Source organism: Geotrypetes seraphini, chromosome 1, assembly GCF_902459505.1.
Source record: "Geotrypetes seraphini chromosome 1, aGeoSer1.1, whole genome shotgun sequence".
Classification (NCBI taxonomy): domain Eukaryota; kingdom Metazoa; phylum Chordata; class Amphibia; order Gymnophiona; family Dermophiidae; genus Geotrypetes; species Geotrypetes seraphini.
Genome location: NC_047084.1, coordinates 283,292,773 through 283,318,986, shown reverse-complemented (window position 1 = coordinate 283,318,986; position 26,214 = coordinate 283,292,773). Strand labels below are relative to the sequence as shown.

Genomic DNA, 26,214 nt, shown 5'->3' with positions numbered 1-26,214 from the left:
TGATAATTTTCACGAGTACCAGTAATTGTAGAGACAGTTCCAAATCTTCTTTCTAGCAGACTCAATTTCTTCTTTTGACACAAACAAAAATGTGATTTTTGTCAAATTTTGGTCACAAAACTTAAACAGGTCACTTGGTGAAAGAATTTGGTTTTCTTTTAGCCATTGTAAATTTGCACATGCTGCTAACCTTTTAGAAGTTCTACCAAGTCCATCGCAGGGTGACTTACCATGGCTTGTGCCAAAGAAATTCCACTCAGCATGAATACCAAAGTCAGAATAGTGATAGCAGAGATTAACAAAGTTCTTAAAGTTTTTCTACTGTGCAGCAGAGCCTTCACTGAAATATCTTATGTACATAACATTGGCAGAAAATAAGCTTTTTATGTGAAGAATCAACTTTTCAAAAATAAAGGTGTACTGCCACTGTATCATGCCTTAAGCTGTCACTAATGATACAAACCCTCATGCATTGAATTTCACTGTTAAGGTGGAAATACACAACAAAAGAGTGCAAAGTGGCTTGGCTATGTGAAAACAAAAGCAAAAGATTACATTACTAACATGCTTGGTATTCACAAGCAAATTTACTCATATCAATAACAGTGGTGTAACTTGAAACACATAGTAACAAAAACAGCAAACAAAATCAACTGCTTTTATTCATAAATTATTCCACAGATTTGATTCAGCATTGTCATAATTATGCAATATCATCACAATTAAGCTTTAAAACAAACAATAAACAGTAAATTATGTGTGGTGTAAAGTTCTTTCATAGTTCAACTTGAATATTTGAAAAACCCTCCAATAACAAATACAATTAATACTTTTAAATAGTTAGTTACGCTGCTGTGACTATCAGAATTCAATTGCAAATTTCTTCCCTATACAAAAAAACACCCTCCTGAAAATTTGATATCTGGTAGAGAAAAGGTTGCTCTATCCAATGCTTTTTGAACCAAAGTAATTGCTGGTGTCAAAACTGAAATACAAGGCTTCAAAAATAGGTAAAATTTGTTAATAATATTTTTGCTGCTCTGTTTGACTTGTAGTATCTTTGCAAATAAATGAAAGCAGGCCTTGAAATTTTCATAGATGAATAGTAATCAATAGTTGAGCAGGTGTACCAAGCAATAAGTCACCCCAAAGATGAAGCCAAAAATTAGCTCAAAGAACGTGGATCAAAGTAAGACTCTTGTCCTGCCATATACATTGGCTTACTTTCATGTATGTCCATTTTTAGTTCTCAACCTTTGATCCACGTTCTTTGACTTGGGTCTCTTAGGGTATGTATTCATATTTTACAATGGTCTTTCTTTCTGTCTATTTAATTTTCTCCTTTTTCCCCACCTTCAGGCATGCTGTAGGCATCTATTACGTTTTTCACTGGAAGGGTATACTTTTAAATCCACTCACACCACTTCAAATGTCACTTTTATATCATTAAATGAAATCTCACTATCTCACCGTCCCTTAATGTTTAGTTTATAGTTATGATTTGGTCACTTAGAGGCACTTTTTATCACAGTTTTGACTCGGTCACCTTTAAGAGATATTTTCAAAACTTATACACTCATAGAATATAATTTTTGACACCAGTCACTTTTTTGACTTTTTAATCGCTACAAACCACATATCATTTTAGGACATATTCCAATCATTATTATTTCATTATCTGTAGGACCCCTGAGGAAGACAGGGTCGTCAAAACACAGACCGTGTTGGGTCCATAGTTCCCATCTTATGAGTCCTAGACATTTTATTATGTGGATTTTATGACTATCTTCAATAAAGCCTGCATCTTGGACATCTCTACAGCGTTTTTGTTTGCTCCATAATGTGATTATACATTTAGGCCTAGATTCTATAAATGATACCTGAAGTTAGGTGCCTAGATTGGCATGCCTAGCCTTTCTAGGTGTCTAACTTAATTTTCTTAATTGGGTTAATCTGCGCTGATAATTGAAAGCACCATTAATTAATTTAAAAACTATTTTAAAAATGGGAGGTACCTACAAGCAAATAGGCTTGGTTAGGGGGGATTCAGGGCAAACGTTGGGCTTGATTTGACCTAGGTGCCCTCATTTAGGCCAAGACAACCCTGGCCTAAATGGGAGTGCGCCTAAGCCTTCAATGTCTATCAGTACCCAATAGAGCTTAGGCTAAACTAGGTATGATTCTATAAATGGCACTAGCAGATGATAGACGGTGGACTATTTTATTTCTAAACTAGTGTTTAAGCCCGTTAGATTAACGGGTGCTAGAATAGATGTGCAGACTTAATAGTTTAAAAAATTTACTGAAAACTTACCGTGAGAGCTTTAATATCCATTGTACAGTTGATTTCTTTCTGTATGTCTGGCTCCCTGTCTGTCTGTCAGGATTTTTTTTGCTGTCTGTCTCCTTGGCCGCAGTATGTCTGTCTTTTTTTGCTGTCTCCTTGGCCACTGTATGTCTTTCTTTGCTGTCTGTCTCCTTGACCACTGTATGTCTGTCTGTCTTTTTTTTGCTGACTGTCTCCTTGGCCGTTGTATGCCTTTTTTGCTGACTGTCTCCTTGGCCGCTGTCTGTCTGTCTTTTTTTCTGTGTCTCTCTCTCCTTGTCCGCTGTCTGGTTTGTTTTTTTTTCTTTCAATCTCTCTCCCTGGCTCCCTGTCCTTCTGTGTGTGTCTTTCACTGCCACCTTTTCTGTCAGTCTGTCAACGTCCCGTCTGTTTGGCTCCCTGGCCTTCTATGTCTTTCACTGCCACCTTTTCTGTCAGTCTGTCAATGTCCCATCTGTTTGGCTCCCTGGCCTTCTGTGTCTTTCATTGCCACCTTTTCTGTCAGTCCCGTCTGTTTGGCTCCTGTCTGTGTGTGTGGAGATGTCAGGGGGATGTAAATTAATGCGCTCCTTCTCCCACCTACCTATTTTTTTTTTTTTTTTTTTTAAATCAAGCAGCAAACGGCAACCGGCACAGAATAACGCTGCTGGGAGAAGTAAACCGCCACTCACAGCAAATTGAATGCGTGTGCGCGCACGCCTCACGCATTGCAAGCGCTGCGCACGCGCGCATGCTTTACCAACTTCTCTGCCGATTTGTCTGCCAACCACGGAGCTACGGACGCATGGAGCCACGAAAATTGAAGTGCGCATGTGCGCTAAGGGAATTATTATGGATATTACCTTGAAAAGTGGACTAACGCGGCCACTACACCATTTCACATTAAGACTGTTTGAACTCCATTCATTTTCTTTCTTTTCTTTCAGGAAAGGTTGAGAGCAGACCTGAACAACAAAGGAAATCAACTTACAATATGGAATTTGTTTAACTATCTACGATGCAGAAATAAGTGGCCAGATACTTTAATTAAAGCACTCAGGAAGTTTGAATATCCTGTTGCAGATGAACTTCAGCGCAAATATGATTTCCTAGTTGGCAGACGTAAGCTAAGAGAAAAATTTTGAGTTCTATTTTGAATAGTTATTCAACATTTAACTGATCTTCTTTAAAATAATTATTTTGCTACTATTCTACTAGTAATGCTTTTTCTGAAGGAAGAAGCTGACTTATGTGAGAAAAGCTACTGCATTTGGATGCTAAGTCCCTTTGGAATCAGAATCCCATTTTCTCACTAACTGATCAAAAGCATCACCACAAATGGAAACACAATTCATATTGTTTTATATAAGTTTTTAAAAGGCCCTTTGGCCCAGATTCTCTAAATGGCACCATTGTTGGAAGCCGCCTTAAAAGCAACTGCCAATTGTGTGTCAATTATTTTAAGGCACTGTTTAGAAAATCGTGCCTCTGTCAAAAGTAGGCACCAGAAATGTAGGCCAGGGTTTTCAAGGCCTACACTTCTGGCGCCACCTTTGATGTGAATAACATCTACTGAGGCACCTAATGCCACTTCCAGCATTAGCCACACTTCCAATAGGTGTGTCTGGAGGTGCAATTCTGGCACCTGGGAATCTCTTTTAAAAGTAATCTTAAACAACGTTTCCCTCTTAACTCAAGTGCCAGTTCCTAGCACAATTATCTTTTTTCATCCACCTGTGATTTTTTATTGCAGAAATTATTGTCTTTACCACATGGCTTCTGGTTTTTTATACCTGGTTAAAATGGGGCACTGTTTGTGGTGCCAATATGTACAATAAATATGAGAGGATACGCACACTGACAATTGAATACAATTGAACACAATACTCCAAGTGGGGCCTCACCATCGATCTGTACAGGGGCATCAACACCTTCTTTATTCTACTGGTCAAGCCTCTCTCTTTACAGCCTAGCATCCTTCTGGCAACAGCTACCGCCATGTCACACTGTTTCTTTGCCTATAGATCTTCATACACTATCACCCCAAGGTCCTTGTCCCCCACCTTCCAGCACATATGGCTCCATCCGATATCTAATCCCCAAATGCATTACTCTGCACTTCTTTGCATTGAATTTTCGTTGCCAGATATTACACCATTCCTCTAACTTTTGCAGATCCTTTTTCATGTTTTACACTCTCTCCTCCGTGTCTACTCTGTTACAAATCTTGGTATCATCTGGAAAAAGGCAAACTTTTCCTTTTAACCCTTCGGGAATGTCGCTCAAACATATTGAATAGGATCGGCCCAAGCACCGAGGGACTCCACTACTCACCTTTCCCTCTTCTGAGCGAATTACATTAACCACCACCCTCTGGCGTCTGTCCATCAATCAATTTCTTTTTTTTTTTTAAATATCATTTTTATTAAAGAGTCAACAAGAGAAACAAGCGTGACACAATAAATGATATATGCAAACAGAAGCGTCAGTTGAAAATACAATAGAAATCAGCAACAGCATATAATGTACCAGAAATACAGAGACCATAGAACAAAAGAGAGGAGGAGGAGGAGCCCAACACCCCCCACCGATTATGTACCAAAAAGAAAACATGTGCAGGAGCAAAAGAGTGTGGGCTCACTGAACATAGTAAGCTCCCCATGCAGAAAAGAAAAGAGAGGCACAAAGCTCAAAACCTCCCTCTCAGGACAATCCAACTGCAAGGACATCCCGTTTCCCTCGTCGGCCCCATATATTTTTCAATGTGTAATACCTATCCCAAATAACCCCCTACTCGATGGGCAATACACAAACCAGGCAACGCAAACCAGACAAACAATCATACATACTCCACGCACACTCCCCATTCAGTCTCCTCCCCCCTTGCCTCCCATGTTGGGAGACTAGAGGTAGCTGCAGAAACACCCTCCACCAGAAAACCCTCACCTGGATTGGTGGAGCGTTTATGATATCAAAGCTCAAAATGTGTCAGCTCAGACATCTGACTTAGCCAGCTTTCCAAGGGAATAGTCCCATCCTGAGTCCAATATTGTAAGACTGTTTAACAGTCAACAAGGTCAGATAGATAAATCACTACTGAGGTACAGTGAGGCCTTGCGCTTCAAGCAGGGTCTGATCGCCGAGAAGCAGCGTTTTATAATCCCACTCCAGGTCGCGCTGTAAAACCAATTGAAGCTGCGCAAAGGAAGAGTTCCATAAGGAAAGTTCAGGACACTCCAAGAAGGAATGCAGTAGCGTCCCAGGAGCTCTTCTGCATTTAGTACCCAGTACCTCCCCCCACAAACCCATGCGAGCACACCTCTCTTTAGTAATGTAAGCCATATGGAGAATTTTAAATTGGGTCTCCTGCCAAGCCGCAGATTTCACAAAAGCATGCAAGGTGTGAAAAAGCTCCAGAAATACATCAGGGGTATAATGTGTAGCGAGGTCCCAGTTCCACATGTCAAATAGATGGGTTAAAAGCCCGAGAGGCGGAGGAATGAACCACCTGATACCATACTGAAAGGGAATTCTGGGAGGCCGGTACACAAAGTAAATACTTATCTAGGGGGGGCCGCACATCCACTCCGGTCCATACTGCTGGTGAAGACTCTGAAAATAATACCGGGCTTGCAAGTAGGCAAAAAATTGATGATGGAGAATCTCCCACTGGTCCTGAAAATGGGCAAATGTAGAAAAAACGCCCGTGTCCCCATCAATCATATGAGAGAGAGTCAAAGCCCCACCTAGAAGCCCAAGCAGCAAAAGGAGAGTTGCCGAGGCCCAGTGTGAAACTGGGGTTACCCTGCAGTTGCAAGAAGGGAGAGGCGAAGGGGGACCTGGCCTGCGCCCTATGCCACCACCGCCAGGCCATGCAAAAAGGTTGCAACAACCACAATTTGGAAGGCAGAGCACCCCCCAGTTACGTGGGGAGGATGCAATAGATTTAAAAAGGTAAAGGGCGCACACCAGCCCGCCATCCACCCTGGAGGAGAAAAACAAGCAGTCCCTGTCACCCCCACGTGAATGAAATGCAAAAGAGCCACCACATTGTATGCTCAAACATTTGGAAGACCCAGGCCCCTCTCCTTCTTAGAAAGGGTCAACTTCGCATAGGCAATATGTGCTGAGCGATGATGCCAAAGAAAAGTGAAAAGAAAATGAATCTTGCTGATATCTTGCTGTAACACTCTGAAGGGTACAGTCTGTAGGGGTTATAACAGTTTGGACAATAATATCATTTTAACCAAGGCCACCCTCCCCAGCAAGGACAATGGGAGGTCTCTCCAAGCAGAACAGAGTGCTTGAATTTTGTCAATAGCAGCCAAAACGTTACACTTATAAATAACCCGAGGATTCGTGTGCAGGTAAATTCCAAGATATCGCATCGGTTTGTGCACTGGGGGAATCTGCAACGCAGTATGCCAGGGCTCCCAGCCAAGCCATATCAGAGGTAACAATTCAGATTTATCACAGTTCATTTTAAGACCCGAGAGGGTGCCAAACTCTGCCACCAAACGCAATGCCACCGGCAAGTGAAGGGGTAAAAAGAGCAAGATATCATCCGCAAACAAGGTGATATGACATTCCGCACTCCCTATTTGGATACTCAGGACTAGAGCGGATTTTCATCAACTAGTTTCTAATCCAGTTCACCACTTTGGGTCCTAACTTCAGCCCGTCAAGTTTGTTCAAGAGCCTTCTATGAGGAATGAGCAAGGGACATCGACGCCTTTGTGAAAGCTTCAGGTTTGAAAATAATAATACATGCAAAATGACACCAGCGCAAGGTTTTAAAAATTATAACCAAGATTTATTGAATTATTGTTTCTATTTTTCTATTATGAGATCAAAAGCGTCAGCATAATTGCTTACGGTTTGTGGCCACCACTATAGCCCAGAACAGGGCTCCGTAGAAATCCTGGTGGCTACAACAAACAATGCACTGGTGTGTGACCCGGCATGGAGTCACCCTGCAGGACCGGATTTTTAGAAGCAATGAAGCTTAAATCAGACACAAATAAGGTCCTCACAATTAAGGTTGGTCAGCACACAGTTCTTTTTACTTAAATCTTAAGGCTGGTAAGTATTTCTTCATACCTTGTAACGCTAGTCAGGATTTCTCACAGCCTTAAGGAAAAGAAAAAAAAAAACTTGCCAAAATAAACAGGCAGGAAAATCAAACAGTCCACAGTAAAGTCCAAACTTTTTTTTACTGCTCCTTAAGTCCTAATTGCTCTTGAGTCCACCACTCAAAATAAAGTTCAGCATTTTTGTTTCCTTTAATTCCCAGCCATTAAAGAAAAATAAAGGAAAGCCTCTGGCAACCGTATATGTCTATAGCAAGATAAAGACTGACTCACTCAGTAAAGCCAACATATGAGAAGGACAAGCGCTACTGTCTCAAAGCTCAGAGACTTGTAACTCTGAAGAGGGGAAGATTATCCTCTCTTGGAAAAAGAGTTTTGCATCCAATCATAGCTAGAAATACAGTGAGGGCAAGTCCAACTCAAGAAGGCAACTGTTTGTAATGCTTTCAATGATAATATATAAGTTGATTCGTCTTTGAAAAAAGTACAATAGGAGATTGCATTCAGGTTGTACAGAAAGTGAACTTATCTTGTAAGCATAAAGCTATACTCAGGGTCCCGACGCGGCCCCGTTTCGGCGTCTGCTTCAGGAGACCCCGCCACACACGCCGGGGGCCGCGTCGGGACCCTGAGTATAGCTTTATGCTTACAAGATAAGTTCACTTTCTGTACAACCTGAATGCAATCTCCTATTGTACTTTTTTCAAAGACGAATCAACTTATATATTATCATTGAAAGCATTACAAACAGTTGCCTTCTTGAGTTGGACTTGCCCTCACTGTATTTCTAGCTATGATTGGATGCAAAACTCTTTTTCCAAGAGAGGATAATCTTCCCCTCTTCAGAGTTACAAGTCTCTGAGCTTTGAGACAGTAGCGCTTGTCCTTCTCATATGTTGGCTTTACTGAGTGAGTCAGTCTTTATCTTGCTATTTAACGTTTTTTCTGACTCTGGCTGATACATTGTCCCTGCTGTTGTGGAACCGTATATGTCTGCCAGGAACAGGAGAGTGCAACAGGTTTTGCCAAAATAAAGGCCTACAGTTAGGCTTTCAGAATCCCTCCCAAGGTGGAAGCAAAACCTCTCCCCACACACTCCTAGCTTCCTTCCAAAACAACATTCAAGAAAAAACAAAAAAAAAAACAGCACACAAACAGTTCCAAAAGAACCACACTCACTGTTTGTGGCTTGAAGCCAAGTCCACCTGCATTGATTCAGGATAATTGGATTCACAGCCAGCACAAGCTTCTTGGAAGTCCATAGGCTCCTCGCTCAGAAGTGGTAAGCCTTCTGCTTGTTCAGCCTCAGTCCATTCCATCGGTATAGGTCTGCTGTCCTTGTTTGACCCAGGTGGATCCCTAGGGAGGCAAGACCCAAACTTCCTCCCTAACCGGCTTGCTGGTTTGAATGCCACTGCTGGCTTATCTACCCTAGGGGCGTGCCCTGTTCTGATTGTGTCAGCAGAAGTCCAGGGGCCTCTTGAGCTCCCCTGGTGGTGACTAGGATAAAACTCACTCCCTTCTTCCTCAGATAAAACTGGCTCCTCCTGGTGGTCACTGGCATTATCTCTCACAATATACCTCTGGGAGATCCTGGGTTTTTCCTTCCGGGATTTTGCTTTTACTTTTTCCCCCAGCTTATCTGGGACCATGGCAGGCATCGTGTCTGACTGGTCACAGGTTGCGCTAATGGGAGATCGTCATAGTGGCCAAATGCTGGCCTTCTCATAACGGTCTCGGTCTCATATCTCATTTCATTCTATTATATAACTTTTAGCTCCATGACATCATCAAGTTTGACAACCAATAACAATTCACCAAAGAGGTGGTCTTAAAAGTTTAGACAAAGGAAAATAAATCCCTCCATGTTTCCATGTTTAAAAGTTTAGAAAAGTACATTTGATTTCTGAATTAACATTATAACGTATTCAAGAGAATCTACAATTATTAACCTGGTGCTGAGAAATTTTCAACCCTAAAGGAAAAACTCTCTTCCTAAGCTGACAGATTCAAATTGCATGGTCTTACACAGAAACCTTACTCTGGAGGAGGAAAACTGACAGCTTCATGTTACACCGACAGCTTCCAATGCCCCCCTTCCTATGCTGGAGACTGATACAGCATCTCAGATTCTAACTTAACTACTTCCAGATGTTACCTTAGGATTTTCCTTAGTGTTTCTTCAGGTTTAAAATATATAAAATATTAGAAATTAAGTACACACTATTCTTTCATATATCGCTCATATATCAATCATTCCTTCGTTCGTTGGGGCCCCTTGCACACATTCATACTTAATGCATTTTATCTCTTAGTTTAGGACACGTGATCTTCCTAGCCAGTCTACAGCAAGCACATGTGGTATTAATTAACACCACGCTGCTGGGAGCGGGAAAACTCAGAGAGGACAAAGAAGACAGAAAACTAATCACTGGCCCAAAATTGTGTCCAAAGACAGAGCAGCTATAGTAAACACAGAGAACCCAAAATGGATTCCATGTAATCATGTAATCATGATTTCCACCATGATTTGGCTCAACAGCAAAGTACACAAGAAAACACCATTCTTTCCCTTATATTAATCTTTAGTGTGTTTTTCTCTCTGGCCTTAGCTACATTATATTTAAATTTTTATTCACCTGTTTTTCCGTACGCTTCTATTTGGGTGTGGTCCTTAACTAACACAGAATTATCTAACTAGAATTACCCAGAATCATACGAAAAACTGGCGCTTTTGTAAAAAAACTTCACAAAAAATACTGCACTTATGTCCTGACATCCATTCCCATTACCGTCCCATAACCAGCACCCCCTGCTGGCCACGAGCCACTACTCCTCAGGAACCGTGTCAAAGGCTTTGCTGAAATCTAAGTAAATTACATCTAGCATATGCCCTTGATCCAATTTTCCGGTCACCTAATCAAAAATTCAATCAGATTTGGTTGGTATGATTTACCTTTAATAAAACCATGTTGCCTCAGATCCTGTAACCCATTTGATTCTAGGAATTTCACTATCCTTTCTTTCAGCAACACTTCCATTATTTTTCCAGTAACCGAAGTGAGGCTTACCAGCCTATAGTTTCCTGCTTTATCTCTGCAACTACTTTTGTTCTCCAATCCCCAGGAACCACTCCCGTTTCCAAAGATTTGTTGAACAAATCTTTAATAGGACCCGGCAGAACATCTGTGAACTCCCTCAATATCTTGGGATTGATTTCATCCGGTCCCATCACTTTGTCCATCTTCAATTTTTCAAGTTGTTCATAAATACTTTCTTCTATGAATGGCATAGTATCTACTCAATTCTTGTGTGTAACTTTACCAGACAATCTTGGTCCTTCGCCAGGATCTTCTTCCATGAACACAGAACAGAAGTATTTGTTTAACATATTTGCTTTTTCCTCATCACTCTCCACATATCGATACATATCATCTTTTAGTCTCACAGTTCCATTTTTCATCTTCTTTCTTTCACCGATATATGCCTGAAAAAATTTTTGTCTCCCTTTTTTACATTTCTAGCCATTTGCTCTTCTGCTTGCGCTTTCGCCAGACATCTCTCTCTCTTGACCTCTTTCAGTTTCACCTGGTAGTCCTTTCCATACTCCTCTTCTTGGGTATTTCTATATTTCACGAATGCCAGCTCTTTTGCCTTTATTTTCTCCACCACAAGTTTAGAGAACCGTTTCTATTTCCTTTTTCTCTTGTTTTCCTCACAGTAGTCATTTTTATTGCTCCTTTCAATTTAGACCACTGTTTTTCCACTTCCCTTATGTCCTCCCATCCTAACTGCTCTTTCTTCAGGTATGCTCCCATTTTACTAAAGTCCGTACGTTTGAAATCTAGGACTTTGAGTTTTATGTGGCCACCCTCCACTTTAGCTGTTATATGAAACCAAACCGTTTGATCGCTATTTCCCAGGTGGGCACCCACTCGAACATTAGAGGTACTCTCCCCATTTGTGAGGACCAGATCTAGTATCGCTTTTTCCCTCATGGGTTCCGTCACCATTTGTCTGAGCAGAGCCTCTCGAAAGGCATCCACAATCTCCCTACTTCTTTCTGATTTCGCAGATGGAACATTCCAGTCCGCATCCGGCAGATTGAAGTCACCCAACAGCAGTACCTCCTCTTTCTTTCAGAACTTTTGGATATCTGAAATCAGATCTTTATCAATTTGCTGCGATTGAGTCGGAGGTCTGTAGACTACACCCACATTGATAGAAGTTTCATCTTCTCTCTATACTTATATAAACTATTGCCTCCTGAGGTTTCCTGATCTCTGTATTTCCTCTGAATATCTACTTATTGTATTTTGCTGAATGTCCAGCACTCTTGATTGTAAACCGCCTAGAAGTCGCAAGATTGTGGCGGTATAGAAGAATAAAGTTATTATTATTATATCGTTTCTTCCTTTCCCCAGGTTACCTCCATGTCAGTCGCTTGGATATCCTTTTCCTGTTCAGACACTCTTTTTGTGAAGTTCACAGCAGTGCCCTCTAAGGTGCCCCACTACTCAGTTGGGATGTCTATGTAATCAGTCCATTAGAATGCTGGCCCCTCCCACATCTACATGGTGTCCATTTGGATGATTTTAACATGGATGATTTTTTGATTGAAAATAGGGTATAAAGTATGGTGTTCTGGTGGTCTAGACTTCCAAATAGATGATTTTCTAAAAAATGTATGGATGTCTGGTGGTTCAGCTTTCGAAAATGGACATTTTTGTGCTTCTGACTAGATGTTTTGAGGGAAACGCCTAAATTGGACTTGGGTGTCCTTTTTGAAAATGACCCTTTATGTAGTGCACTTGCCTGCTATGTTTTCTAGGACTTGATTACCCAAGGGAATTTATCTTATTTTGTACTGCTGGACTAAACTTTGAGTGGTTTTAAAATGCTTATTCTCTATTGATATCTAATTGAAGTGTTCTACTTATTTTCTTTTTGATTTTTTCCAGCTCATCAAAATAATACTCCAGTTACTCAATCTGCTGCCGTCACTCCTCTTCCAGCAGTAGTTACAGTCATCTCTGTAATGGCAGCAGAAATGGATACTCATCACTCTCAAAAAAAGAGTGTTTCCCCCCCTGCAGTACTACCGTCAGTACAATCTCATCTTCAATCCTTTCCAGTTGTTAATTCAGCCAGTCCTGCTGTTCAGGATAATTTGTCCTTTTCCAGTTCAGATACAGAGAGTTGCAGCTATCAAAATAATGAACATCTAGATGACCATAAGATTCCTATTCAGGAGACCCAGCAATCAGCAAGTGAAGTGCTGAGGACCAACATAACACCTAAAGCAAGGAAAGTATGACTTCTTAACTATAATATCATATATTTTTTACTTTTGTTTAAATATTTTTCCCATGTCTATATGGTTCTTCTGATCAGGACAGAATTAAGGCATAGATAAACAAGACACAAATGGGGGGTGGGGGGTGGGGCTGCCACGAGTCTTGAGAATCCAGGAGGCTAGATTTGCTTACCGTATGGCTTTCAGAACTATACAGATTTTTGCATTAAGTCTAGAATCTAAAAGGACGGCTACAGTATTTGAAAATTGATTTAGAAGCTATAGGCAGCTCTCCAATTCTCTTCCCTCCTCTTCTGCCTCCCCCCACTTCCCACAACTTAGACTCAGGGCCAGATTAATGGGTAGGCCCAGTAGGCACGTGCCAGGGGCCCAAAATTGTTAGGGAGGCCCAATGAAGAAGGCAAACAGACGAGCGAATCGCCATGCCAATTTTTTTTTCAAATGGCAATGGTGGCGCCCCCCCGGCATCAAAGGCAATGTGCTCCCCCCCCCCGGGCATCAATGGCAATGTGGCCGGCTCTGCTGCAGGACTGCGTCTGACGGTCCATCCCCCTCCAACGCAAAAGCCCCAAGGCTGCTATGCCTAGCGGATGCTGGACAGGGAGCAGGTAAGGAGAAGGGAAGGGAGAAGAGGTAATACTGCGACATTCCTACCACAGGACGCAAGGAGCCAAAACACAGTTCTAGAGCTCAATACCGCAATAGAAAAAGCTGGATCTAGGCTCAATCCCCAGCCCACAGCATCACAGTACCCATGGTCTCCATTTCACTTCAGGAAGGGAAGGCCAGAACAGGAGCTTCCCACATGCAACAGCAAAGGAATAGGCATTGCAGATGCTGATCCCCTGCCGCCCAGAAACTCACCTATGGCTGACTTGGCCTAATGCCTGTAAGGGCTGCTTCCTCCCCCTTCCGACAGCTCAGACTGCCACAGCCTCCAGCTGTTCTCGGCACCAACCACATAGAGGGGGAATAACAGCCAGAAAACCGAGCCGGGAAACGGCACCACTGCAGCTACCACGCATGTGTATACCGCAGGCCAGCGAGCAGGAAAGGGTACTGTTGGACAGGGGGGAGGTAAAAATAAAGGAGAAGGGTTACTGCTGGACAGAGGGAGCAGGGAAGAGGTGCTGCTGGACAAGGGTGAGGTAAAAGGAAGGGAGAAGGGAAGACAGACAGGGGGCAGGGAGAGTGGCAGAAAGAAAAGACAGACAGGGGGCAGGGAGAGTGGCAGAAAGAAAAGACAGACAGGGGGCAGGGAGAGTGGCAGAAAGAAAAGACAGACAGGGGGCAGGGAGAGTGGCAGAAAGAAAAGACAGACAGGGGGCAGGGAGAGTGGCAGAAAGAAAAGACAGACAGGGGGCAGGGAGAGTGGCAGAAAGAAAAGACAGACAGGGGGCAGGGAGAGAGACAGAAAGAAAAGACAGACAGGGGGCAGGGAGAGAGACAGAAAGAAAGAAATGCCTAAGTCTACACAAATATTCTAACACCCGTTAATGTAACGGGCTAAAAAACTAGTTAGTCCAATAAAATGATGGGCACTAAATTTTCTTCCTGCCCATGCCCCTTGCTTCCACACATTTGCAAAATATAAATTGGTGGGCTTTCCAAAGCCCTGCCATCTGAAGATCTCTTCCTCTAGGAAGGAAGGGGAGATTTGTTCAAAGATGTTTGGAGGTTGCATAGAAGAAAAACTGTATACAGGCACTGGTAGTGTAATCTTTGTTGCTTGTTTTGAAATTTAAAATAAAATAAAAAAGAAATAAAGTGGAAATAAAGAAGTAAATAAGAAAATGGGTAAATAAATGGGGACAGGGCAGGGGGTGGGGCATGATGGGATAGGGCAGGGGGGCCCAGTGTACTTGTGTGCCTAGGGGCCCTTGACAAATTAATCCTGCCCTGCTTAGATTGTACTGCTTGCTTCCCGTTCCACTACAAGCAGAGATAGAGTAAGAAGATCCAGCCATTTGGAATGCACTGGAAAACAGTTCTAGTCACAGGGAGGGAGTGTCAGGGGAAAGTTCATGTACTCTGCAGGTGAAGCTTCTTGATGAGATAAAAAGGGAAAGAGGTATGTGTGACAGTTCTGCAAGAGGCATTGAACTGACTTTGGACAGATTTCATAAGCCAGTGTATATCTTGTGCTGGTAGGGGGAGGAGGCATTTGCTGAAAAGGGCTACAAGGGGAGAGGGATGGGAAGAAATTGTGAAGGAGCCAATCCAAACCAAGGAACAAAGCTGGCAAGAGCTTTAAGAACTTCACATGATTATAGGGCATTTATTGAGTGCATAAGCAGCAGCACAGCACAGAAATGTGTGTCTGAAGAGCAAGAGAGTATGAGTGCGTATCTATCTCTGCCCATACACATACAATGTACCATATAGACTCAAATATAAACCGGGATTTTTGGGCCAAATTGGGGGGTGGTCCAGATTTAGATTCGGGCCAACGCCCAGTCACCCCCTCCCAGACTTATTGCAGGCCTATGCCAGGCTCTGCACCCTGTCCCCCTCCCTGCCCTGTTCATTGCACCTGCTCTGCCACTGGAATCCCTGGTGGTCCAGAGTGTAGCGGGCAGGAGCGAGCTTTCCGCACTCCTGCCGTGCTAACCCGGCCGGTCAAATTCTGCTTCAGGGACTCTTGATGCTCTCACTCTCTGCTTCCATAACTTTAGAGCTTGACAAAAATGATCATTGGGCTTACCGGATGTTGATGGCAGACTCTTTCTTAAACCACACCTGAAATTTGGGCTGATGCCTGTTGTTCCCTTCTCAATGAAATAGCCCCAATCTAGGTTCGTACAATCTCAGCCAAAAAACAAAAGAATCCTTGGTTCAACTATTAATTAACCCTTCTCAAATGTCAACTGTGCTCCTCAGAATGTAAATGGCGTTCTAATCCAACAAAGTCCAACCTACATAAATATGAAGAACATTCACATTTTTATAAAGCCACTTTAAATGCTACAAAAAATATTACTCCAAATGCATAAATAAAGCTAAGAACTCAGCTGCCCTATTTGCAATCTTAAAAAAAACACACAATACAAGCATACTCAACATATTTCATCTGATAACTTTCCTACAGCCCAAAATCTTGCAGATTTTTTCCAAGAAAAAATTAATAAAATCCGAAATGTTCTTTTACAGCAAAATACTCCTGTATGTCAAGAAGAATTAGGAAACTCCTCGTGTCGCTCCATTTGTGCTCACTTTTCTCTGCCTTCTCTGATAGATGTTCAATGCATGATCCAATCTCTCAATGCTAAAAGGAGGTAAATCCGAGAGCATTCCTCCATTTATTCTTAAAAAATTATTTTCTGTATTTGGCTCATATATTCATAAATTAATATGTAGTAGTTTGCAAACATCAACTTTACCTAGTATTTGGAAACATTCTACTATCTTCCTAATCTTAAAAATATCAGAAAGAGAGCAATTCAGAATACTCCAATTATAGACCCATTGCAAATTTACCATTTTTAGCTAACTTAACAGAAAAAATTGTATTTAATCAACTTTCGGATTTCGTTAATAACAGTAAAATTCTTCATCCAAACCAAACAGGATTTTGTCAGCATCACTCTAACGAGCATTCTTTGTTAGGCTTAACAACCTCTATACAATATTTTCTAGACCAACATAAATCTGTTATCCTGATCTCACAAGACCTTGCAGCCGCCTTTGATACTATTGATCAACATCTTCTCCTTAAAAGACTATCCTCAATAGGCATCACCGAGCAAGTCTTGGATTGGTTTCATTCCTACTTCACTGATCATTCTTCCACAGTTATTTTTAATAACACCTCTTCAGATACCTATCCAAATAACTCTGAAATTCCTCAAGGTTCCATCCTTTCTCCGTTGTTGGCCCCTTTATTAACATTGTGCCAATCAATTGGTTTCACAGCATATGCGTATGCAGATGATTTCCAAATCATACATCACATTGATCCATCCAATAGCAATGACCTCTACGCTATAAATTTAAAACTCGACCATATTAACCATTGGTTAAAAACAAACATGTTATCTCTTAATATTTCTAAAACCAATAGTCTCTTTTTCCATGGAAAGATAATATTCAAGTTACATCTCTAATATGTATTAATAACATTCCAATCAAATCTGTCGACATGATTAAAATCTTAGGAGTAACCATAGACAACCGACTCAACTTTCGTTCACAAATTGGTTCTTACCCCCCCCCCACTAAGATATGGGCAGGAGGGATCCCAGGCCCTCCTGCCCTCGACACCCCCCTTTCCCACGATCACCCTCCCGAACCCCCGATTGGCCTCCCCTGCCGACCCACGTGACCAGAATTGGCCCAGTAGCCTTAGGCCATATCTGAGGGTTTGGGGGGCGATCTTGGGATGGGGGTGCATTGAGGGCAGGAGGGCCTGGGATCCTTCCTGCCCGTATCTTAGTGGGAGTGGAGGGTAGGGGGTTCGTCTGGCCAAGAGGGCTTGGGCTCCTTCCTGGCCCGATCGTAATTGGCAGGGGGGGGGTCGCAGATCGCCAGGAAAGGAGGGCTTTGGCTCCCTCTTGCCCCGATCGTTGTGGATGGGTCACGGCTCACCGGGGCAGGAGGGCTTGGGCTCCCTCTTGCCTCAATTATTGTGGGGGGGTCGCGGCTCGCAGAGGCAAGAGGTTTTGGGCTCCCTCTTGCTCCGATAGTTGTGGGGGGGTCGCAGCTCGCCAGGAAAGGAGGGCTTGGGCTCCCTCTTGCTCCGATCTTGTCGGGGCGGGGGTGTGTGATTCTTCGCAGCAGGAGAGATTGGCTATCTCCCCTGCCACAATGCGATTACCCCTCTACCCGAACTGCCACAAACCGCTGCAGGAGCGACTGGGCATCTCTCCTGCAATGGGTTGCAGCAGTTTGGGTAGAGGGGTAATCTCATCGTGGCAGGGGAGATGAGCCATCACTCCTTCTGCGATGGTTGCGGTGGGGGGTGGGTAGATTGCCAGCCCGCTGAGCTGATCATGCCAGCCGCTATCAGCTCAGGGGGCCCTTTTTCGGCACTTATACCTGTTTTGACTTGTTCTAAGTCAAAACGTATAAGTGCCGACTAAGCAACCTGTCAAAAGGTTTGGTTATACCTGCTGTACACCTAGGTGTAGTTTGGCCCACCTCCCGCCCTTTCCCCTCCTCTAAAAACGCCTCTTTTCGCTCTATGCATTTAGAGGCAGGGGAAAGGCCTAAGCTGGTTTTAGATACATCTAAAACCAGCTTTGGTTATGGGTACTTGGACGATCAGGCTTTTTGATTGTCCAAGTACCCATTTAGGCCACTTTTTAGACTTTTTTTTTTATTATGAGCCCCTTAGTATTTTGATAAACATTTTATCAAATTTACAATAAACTTGGAAACTTGGATTATGTTCTAGTGAATCACAAGAGTTTTGGGGTTGGGTTTTGGCCACTGAATATCAGGCAGAAAATTGTCTTCACCTGATTAACCAAAGGCTTAATGAGTCAGTAAATTTTGGGTCCTAAGAAACAAATCTCCCCTTTTACAAAACCGTGCAAGAGGTTTTTAGAGTCAGACAGCATGCTGAATGCTCAGTGCTGCTCCAACGCTCAAAGGAACTCTATGACTGTCAGAGCAGCACAGAGCGTGTTTGGTGGGGAATAGGGTGCTAAGGTGCTGTCCTGCCCCATACACAACGTGCCCAGCCGAGCGGTTCACTGAAGTGGCTAAGCAAGCCTCAACCTTAATAAAGCACTGCAAACTTTTGTATTCAAACAAAAGATTTTCTTTATTTTTCTTCTGGTAGTTGTACTTCAGATAAATCATATGGCACAACCAAACATTGTCCACATCATGTGGTAGAAAACAGTCCAAAAACAAAACCAAAATGATGCCACAAAATGCTTTCAGAAAACCAAACGTTTGTAATGTGCTTTTATCACAGTGCTAGGCAGCTGCATCATCTGTGCAATCAGCTCTCCGGTGTACTGCACAACTTACTAAAGCTTCTATAATTTTGGACCACTGTGCCCTGCTGAAATAGCTTTGGTGTATTATCAAATCCTTTGAGGTTTTCTCTAAAGGCCTGTACAGTTCTTATTTCACACAGGAGCACTGGTTTCATTGGAAGGTCTGAGCTGGGAGATCAGGGAGGTGCCCTGTCCCCACCTTCACAAACATGCAGAGAAACGTTTAGCAACTTTTGACTTCACAGTACACTGTAGACCAGGGGTGGGCAAACTTTTTGGCTCGTGGGCCACAATGGGTTCTTAAATTTGACAGAGGGGCCTGGTGACCCCCGGGGGGGGGGGGAGAAACCGGAAAGGGGGGGAGCCAGAATCTATTCTATTTTACAACAGTTTATGAACTGTTCCTCAAGGAGTTTGTACAAACCTATTTTTTTAACCCAGCTATGCTAACTTTATCAAATCCTCTGGCAAAGAGTTTCAGAGCTTAACTATGCATGGAGTGAAAAAATATTTTCTCCAATTTTGTTTTTAAATACTATTTTAGCACAAGCTAAGAGTCTTGTACATTTAATACAGATGTTGCTATCAAGTCAACAACGTGGGAACTGCCATTGCCCCTCTCATGGAAAGCTGTGGACAGAATGGGGAAGAGTTGAGGCAGGGGGAAGAGGCAAAGTCACATCTGCTTCAGGCAGCAGGGAAAGGTGTGGCTGCAGCGAGCGCCGAAGCTCCCCGAACTCAAGAAGGGGAGGCAGTGGAGATACTGTGGCCGCCTCTCCGCTCCCATGATGCGTCAGCACAGAGACCGCCAGCCTTGGCTCAATGAGCCACACCATAGAGCTGGGCGCCAAGACATGTGAAGATCATGTCAGCTAGGTCTGGCGACCTCTACAGCCAGAGAGCTTGAAGTGCAGGGTCTATCTCAGGCACTTCGCCTAGCTTGCAGCTTTTTATTTATTGCGCGAAAAAAAATTTGGCAGGCCAGATTAAAAAACTAAACAGGCCGGATATGGCTCGCAGGCCCTAGTTTGCCCATGTTTACTCTAGGCAAAGGGATATATATCCTCCCAAACCATTTCACATTCTGGCTCTGCAATGCTATTCACATTCTCAATCTCTGGGATTTCAGCAGACATTTCTATATACTGGCTTGTATGTTCTTCCTGAGATGGGTAGTCACAGCTGTTCTCATTAACTGCCGTTTCTAACTGAGAGCTAGTTGTCTGAGCATTGCCCTCAGCCTGGTAAGTTTTGAGGCAGATAGGAGTTCTCACTTGCCTGGCAGATTCCTCCTGTCTTGCCCCCAGCCAAGGTAGGTCTGGTCCCAAGTGTCTCCAGTGTCTCTATTGTTTCTCCCTGGTGTGGGTCTCTGAGATGAGCTCCCTGATGAACTCTGAGGTGGCCTCCTGCTGTTTGAAACCACTCCCCGTTTATCCAACTGAGCTGAGCTGCTCAGCTTCCTGATTGGCTGCCTAGTCCATTGTTCCCTGAGGTCTGACGTTACCCTGTGAGAACTTTGCACCCCTCCCCCACTGCCTGTTGCAGCTTTATAAAAGCTGGTTGCACTCTGCATTGCTTATTCAAAGGCAAATAAATCTCTGTTCCTGCCTTTTCTAAGTTAACAGGAACTGCCTCTGTGTGATCAAGGTTTGCAATGCTAGTATTGCAACCAGTGGCAGGATTGTCACTGACTGGCATACTGTATGTCTTAGGGCTTGGCCCCTTTTGCCTGCCATGGTATTCAGTGCGCCGGCAGGTGCTAAAAACCTCTTGTGCGGTTTTGTAAAAAGGGGAGGAAAGTAATGAATCAACTGGAAGGGTGTCCAAATTTTTCCACCTGCCATGTCTGTTAAAAGTCAGCAAGTAGGTAGTAATTTATACACTAAAATTTGTATAAACTGTATTTACTTTTGTACCATGTAGAGGCTGTATCAGCTTCTGGTCACTTGGAAATTCATCGATACATACAATTTGACCAGGGATGCCTAAACATTTGCTTACAGCAAGTTCTTAGTCTGTGCCACAAAAAAAGTCTATCCTTACTTCCTAACTCAAATCTTGTACATATTTAGATCTTAGCTAAAAAAAAAAAAAAAAAAGACCAAAAGCAAACAACCCATCCTCATGATGGGATTCTGGCAATGAAAGTAGTTCTAATGCATGCAACCAGTAAAGGGGGAAGGGGAAGCAATGTAGATGGCATCAAACTGTGCTGCACTGTAACCTTGTCCTGTTAAAATTAATGTTCTACGTAATTCCTTCCTCAGTTGTAATTTTTTTTTGTTGTTGTTGAAGGCCAATTCAGAACATCCTCAGCAGAATTCCAGCTCTGCTGCAGCAGAAGAGCCTGTGAAGGACAATAAAGCAAGACAAAAAATTGGAGCAGTAGTGGATGCACCAGTAATTTCTCGGGTAACTTCTAAAGTGTCAGCAGAAGAAAGGTCAATGAATATTAGCAAACCAGGTGTGCTAATATCTCGTTTGGATGAGGAAGAACCATATTCTTTAAATTCAGATAGTCTCCAGCTGAGTCTTAGCACAGCAGAAAGTACTCCAGGAGGAGAAAATAGTGTCAGCACGTTTAGGAATGATCCTTTGCTGATAAGCAATTCAACTGCTAGCAGTCTTCTAGATGTTAGAGTACCCAGAGAAAGAGACCCAGAAGAAAACCACTACGCTTATGACTCTAGTTCCCAACTTCTGAGCAGAAGAAACAGGAATGCTATTCCAGACAGGCGAGACATGAAAGACTCTGTCAGAGTAGAAACAAGATATAAGGCATCAGGTGATGCAGTGGACAGACATAATGAAAGTCATCCAAATGATGGAATCGGTAACAAGACAAATAGTGATGACATTTCTCTTCAGCCAGAGAGAGAGAAAACCTCAGATCCTGTTGAGAACAGTTTGGATAGCACAGAAATAAACTATCATGAATTGTATTTTGCAGAGGATTCTGACGTTGACCTCAAGATGGCTAATGACAGAGTTGCTGTCTTCAAAGATTCTGTTTCCACTAGCAGTGATACTCCCAGAAAGAAAAATGTTCCAGGAGAAAGCAGTGATAGAACACCTATGCTACCGAATATCTTGCTATTTACAAGCATTCTTGTATTTTCTTCTGTATCAATTGTCCTGTTATGGAAGTATCGGCGAAATTAAGGCTTTTTAGAGTGTATTTAACAGAATGGTGAATTGCTTCCATTGTAGCTAACTATTTGGTTATTCTAATGCAAATATAAAAATTTGACTTGTTTTCTCAACGCAGAATAGGATGTGCTGTGGTTTAAATGTTGGAGCTCGATAATGTGAATCAGTAACATTGTTGGGTCTGATATTCTAGCCTTGGTTCTCTCTCTTACTTTGTGTGACTACTATGCAATCACATTATTTCTGGACCTCAGTTATATCAGATTGTCAACGCCGACCTCTCATTTTCTCAGCACATCCAACAGACTGCTAAAGCCTGTTGCTTCTCTCTCTACATCACTAAAATTAACTCCTTCCTCTCTGAGCATGCTACCCAGCAGTGGCGTACCAAGGGGGGGGGGAGACGGTCCACCTCCGGGTGCAAGCCCTGAGGGGGTACTCCCGGCCTTGAAGCCGTTGGCATCCGGTTCCCCTCCCCCCCCCCCGACGTCCAGATTCTCCCCCAGGGCCCCCCCTGCACCTTTTGCGATGGAGAAGCAGCCTGCAGTGGGATCGTGAGATGCCAGAGGAGGGGCGGGACCGCGGCGGAGGAAGCAGCACCAAAGCAGCGCAGGGATCGCTGGCATCGTGATCTTGTTGCAGGCTACTTCTCTACCGTAGGTGGTGCGGGGAGGCCAGGGGGATGAGCGGTCCTTCAGGGTTGGGGGGCGAGCAGTCCTTCGGGGTGGGGCAGGCAGGCAGGCCTTCAAGGGGAGGATAGGCCTTCAAGGGGAGGGGATAGGCTGTGTATGTAATGTAATGTAATGTAATGTAATTTATTTCTTATATACCGCTACATCTGTTAGGTTCTAAGCGGTCTGGTAGCACTCTAGAAATAATAGTAGTAGATTATGATGATTATAATATTGGTTCTTTTTTGCTTCCATTTCTAAAGCTGCTACTCATATGAGGCCATCAACCTCACATATGACTTTAAAGTAGTGCAGTGAGGAAAAACTTGGAGTGTTCTTATATTTTAATGCAGAATACAGTCAAACATTTGTACTGTATAGTGTTTTTTTAATTGACCCCCTAGCACATGAAGATTACTGAAATTAATTAAAGCATTATGGAACGGATTATGCTCGTAATCCAAGGTACCGTATTGTAACTTGCTGATTGTCCAGCTCTCTTCATTGTGAACCGCCTAGAAGTCGCACGATTGTAGCGGTATTGAAGAATAAAGTTATTATTATTATAGTAGTGTGTTTGTGAAAGTCATGCTTTGTTGAAAAGTAATTGAAAAGCTTAGATTGTTTTCTGTTCTTGGATCTCTAACAGATCAATGAAATACTCACACTTCATAAACCACTTGTCTGCTGGTAGCTACATATGTCGTTAACTGCTAACATGTTGCTAAAATTACAGAAATACAGTTATACTATATGAAAGAAATCACACAAAGCTACAATGCCACATACATTGCACATAATGTTGAATTTCATGAAGGACTCCAGAACTTTAGGAAAGCAATAAAAATGTACCTTTTCACCTAAATCCCTTCCTATTGCAATTATGACTGAAAAGAAATGTATTTGGAATTAGATAATCCGTTATGTGAAATTAGGATGAACCAGTTGTATCATAATATAGTAAATTGTAATCTGGTTTTGACTGTATATATGTTACCCTGTAACCCATTCTGAGCTAGTTGGGGAAAATAGGATAGAAAATGAATTAAATGCATAAATAATTAACAAATGGTACATACTAGGAAATATTTTGTTCATAAGCATTGCAACAACTCTAGTGCAAAAGGCATGAGTCTTGAATCAGTAAGTTATTCACCTCTATGAGTTGTGTAGAAGGCATCATGTAATTTTGGGGGGCTACGCCTCCTGTACCTCTGGGCTGGGCTGTAGCTTCTCAGTTTTTACCTTCTGAATGTAAGTTGAAGGTGTCTATCTGATCTACTCTGATTTAGATTTGTTATTGGGGGGGGGGGGGTGTTAATCCTGAATTTGAAGCTTCAGAAGTTCCCAGTTTTACTGGGGCAGCTCTGCCTGGGAGAAGACAGACTCTTCTGTCAGAAGCCTGTAGCTGGGAGGGTAGCCCTTTCACAGGGCACCTGCCTAGCCAGCCTGCGCTAACACTTTTGGAGGTGATGGGACTAAAGCATGCTGGACAATCATGCGCCGACAAACTCACTAAGACAAATGCGCGCAGGACGTCAGTGCACTGGATTAAAAGGTAAGTTTAAAGCACTCCGAGTTTAAAACACTTCATTAGAACAGTTGTCGCTGCTGTTGGGGGTGGGGGAACCCCCTCACTTACAGAGGAAACTAATTTTTCACTAAAACACTGGGAAAAATTACATTTTCCTCTATAATGGGGGGATTCCCCCAACCCCCCAATGGCAGCAGCAACTATTCTAAGTAAACTTGGGGGGTCCCCCCTCAGCATGCTTTAAACTTACTTTTTAATCTGGTGCGCTGACGTCCTGCGCGCATTTGTCTTAGAAGTTTGTCCCCGTGCACTTTCATCTTTTGGAAGGATGTTCACTAGGATATTCTCAGTATTGGTGTCAAACCCACAACCTCAGAGTGCTGAGGCTGTAACATTCAGCATTAGCAGCAATTGCAGAACTACCAAGTTATCCAGTTCCCAAAAGAAGATTATTGGCCATTCCTGGATTTCTGAAAACCCGTGATAGTGCATGCTGGGATCTGCAACACCAATCTCAATGGGTAGAAACAAGGACTATTAAAAAAAGCACAATTCTTTAGAATGAAAATTCAAAACCAGGACTGGCCAAAAGTGTCCCTCCTGGAACTGGATCTTTGGCACCTCTGTGATAAAAGGGAAAATCTTAGAAATAAGCCAGTGCAATCATAATATATATATATATACATACATAGAAACATAGAAAGATGACGGCAGAAAAGGGCTACAGCCCATCAAGTCTGCCCACTCTTCTGACCCACCCCATCAAGTCTGAGTGCTAATGACCCAGTTCCCTAGCTCGACCCCGGTAAGGATCCCACGTGGATGTCCCATTTGTTTTTAAAGTCGAGTACACTGGTGGCCTTGACCACTTGCACCGGAAGTTTGTTCCACTGATCCACCACCCTTTCTGTAAAGAAATACTTCCTGGTGTCACCATTAAATTTCCCTCCTCTGAGTTTGAACAGGTGCCCCCTTGTGACCGAGGGACCCTTAGGGAAAAATATATCGCTTTCCGCCTCGACACGACCTGTGATGTACTTAAACGTCTCAATCATGTCTCCCCTTTCTCTACGCTCCTCAAGAGTGTAGAGCTGCAGTTTATCCAGTCTTTCCTCGTATGGGAGACTCTTGAGTCCGGAGACCATTCTAGTGGCCATTCGCTGGACCGATTCAGCTCGAAGCACATCTTTTCGGTAGTGTGGTCTCCAAAATTGCACACAGTATTCCAGGTGGTCTCACCATGGCTCTGTAGAGCGGCATTATGACTTCAGGTTTGCGGCTGATGAAGCCTCTATTGATACATCCCAACATTTGCCTTGCCTTGGATGAGGCCTGCTCCACTTGTTTGGTAGCCTTCATGTCTGCGCTGACGATTACTCCCAAGTCCCGTTCTTCTGAAGTCCTAGCTAGTGTTTCTCCGTTCAAGGTGTAAGTTTTGCATGGGTTTCCGCAGCCGAGATGCATGACCTTACATTTCTTTGCGTTGAAGCCCAGCTGCCATGTCGAGGACCAGTTTTCCAACGTGATCAGATCTTGCGTCATACTATCCTTAAGATTGTTTTCACTTACTATATTACACATACTATATTATACATACTGAATAAATGTGGCTCTTTCAGTCGTAAAGGGGTGAGGGGTGGTAGATTAAACAGCAATGTTAGGAAATTCTACTTTATACGGAGAGGATGGTGGATGCCTGGAATGCGCTCCCGAGAGAGGTGGTGGAGAGTAAAACGGTGACTGAGTTCATAGAAGCGTGGGATGAACACAGAGGATCTAGAATCAGAAAATAATATTAAATATTGAACTAAGGCCAGTACTGGGCAGACTTGTACAGTCTGTCTCTGTATATGGCTGTTTGGGGGAGGATGGACTGGAGAGGGTTTCAATGGCTGGGAAGGGTTTAGATGGGATGGAGTAGGTTTTAATGGAGATTTCGGCAGTTGGAACCCAAGCACAGTACCGGGTAGAGCTTTGGATTCTTGCCCAGAAATAGCTAAGAAGAAAAAAATTAAAATTGAATCAGGTTGGGCAGACTGGATGGACCATTCGGGTCTTTATCTGCCATCATCTACTATGTTACTATGTAAGTTTTTTTAAAACTTTAATTTTTATATAACAATGTTCATAAAATGCAATCACATTTTAAATATTCTGGTAAAAATCGTTTTGCCTCAGATTATACAACCCTTTGGAGTGTAA

General features: G+C 43.0%; 1 protein-coding gene and 1 long non-coding RNA gene across 4 annotated transcripts in view; one reads left to right on the top strand and one right to left on the bottom strand.

Annotated features, from left to right (window-relative positions):
- Positions 1-22,399, top strand: part of MAVS (mitochondrial antiviral signaling protein) — a 60,689-nt gene extending 38,290 nt beyond the window's left edge. For both annotated transcript variants that reach the window (XM_033952869.1, XM_033952877.1), the window contains exons 3-5: positions 3,253-3,427; positions 12,357-12,706; positions 20,953-22,399. In XM_033952869.1, the coding sequence (XP_033808760.1) occupies positions 3,253-3,427; positions 12,357-12,706; positions 20,953-21,819 (1,392 nt within the window). In that variant the 3' untranslated portion in view covers positions 21,820-22,399. The remainder of the gene's footprint in view (positions 1-3,252; positions 3,428-12,356; positions 12,707-20,952) is intronic.
- The window catches only part of LOC117364088, a 71,459-nt gene that overhangs the window by 26,096 nt on the left and 19,149 nt on the right, over positions 1-26,214 (bottom strand). For both annotated transcript variants that reach the window (XR_004540175.1, XR_004540176.1), the window contains exon 2: positions 3,169-3,270. This is a non-coding gene — a long non-coding RNA (uncharacterized LOC117364088). The remainder of the gene's footprint in view (positions 1-3,168; positions 3,271-26,214) is intronic.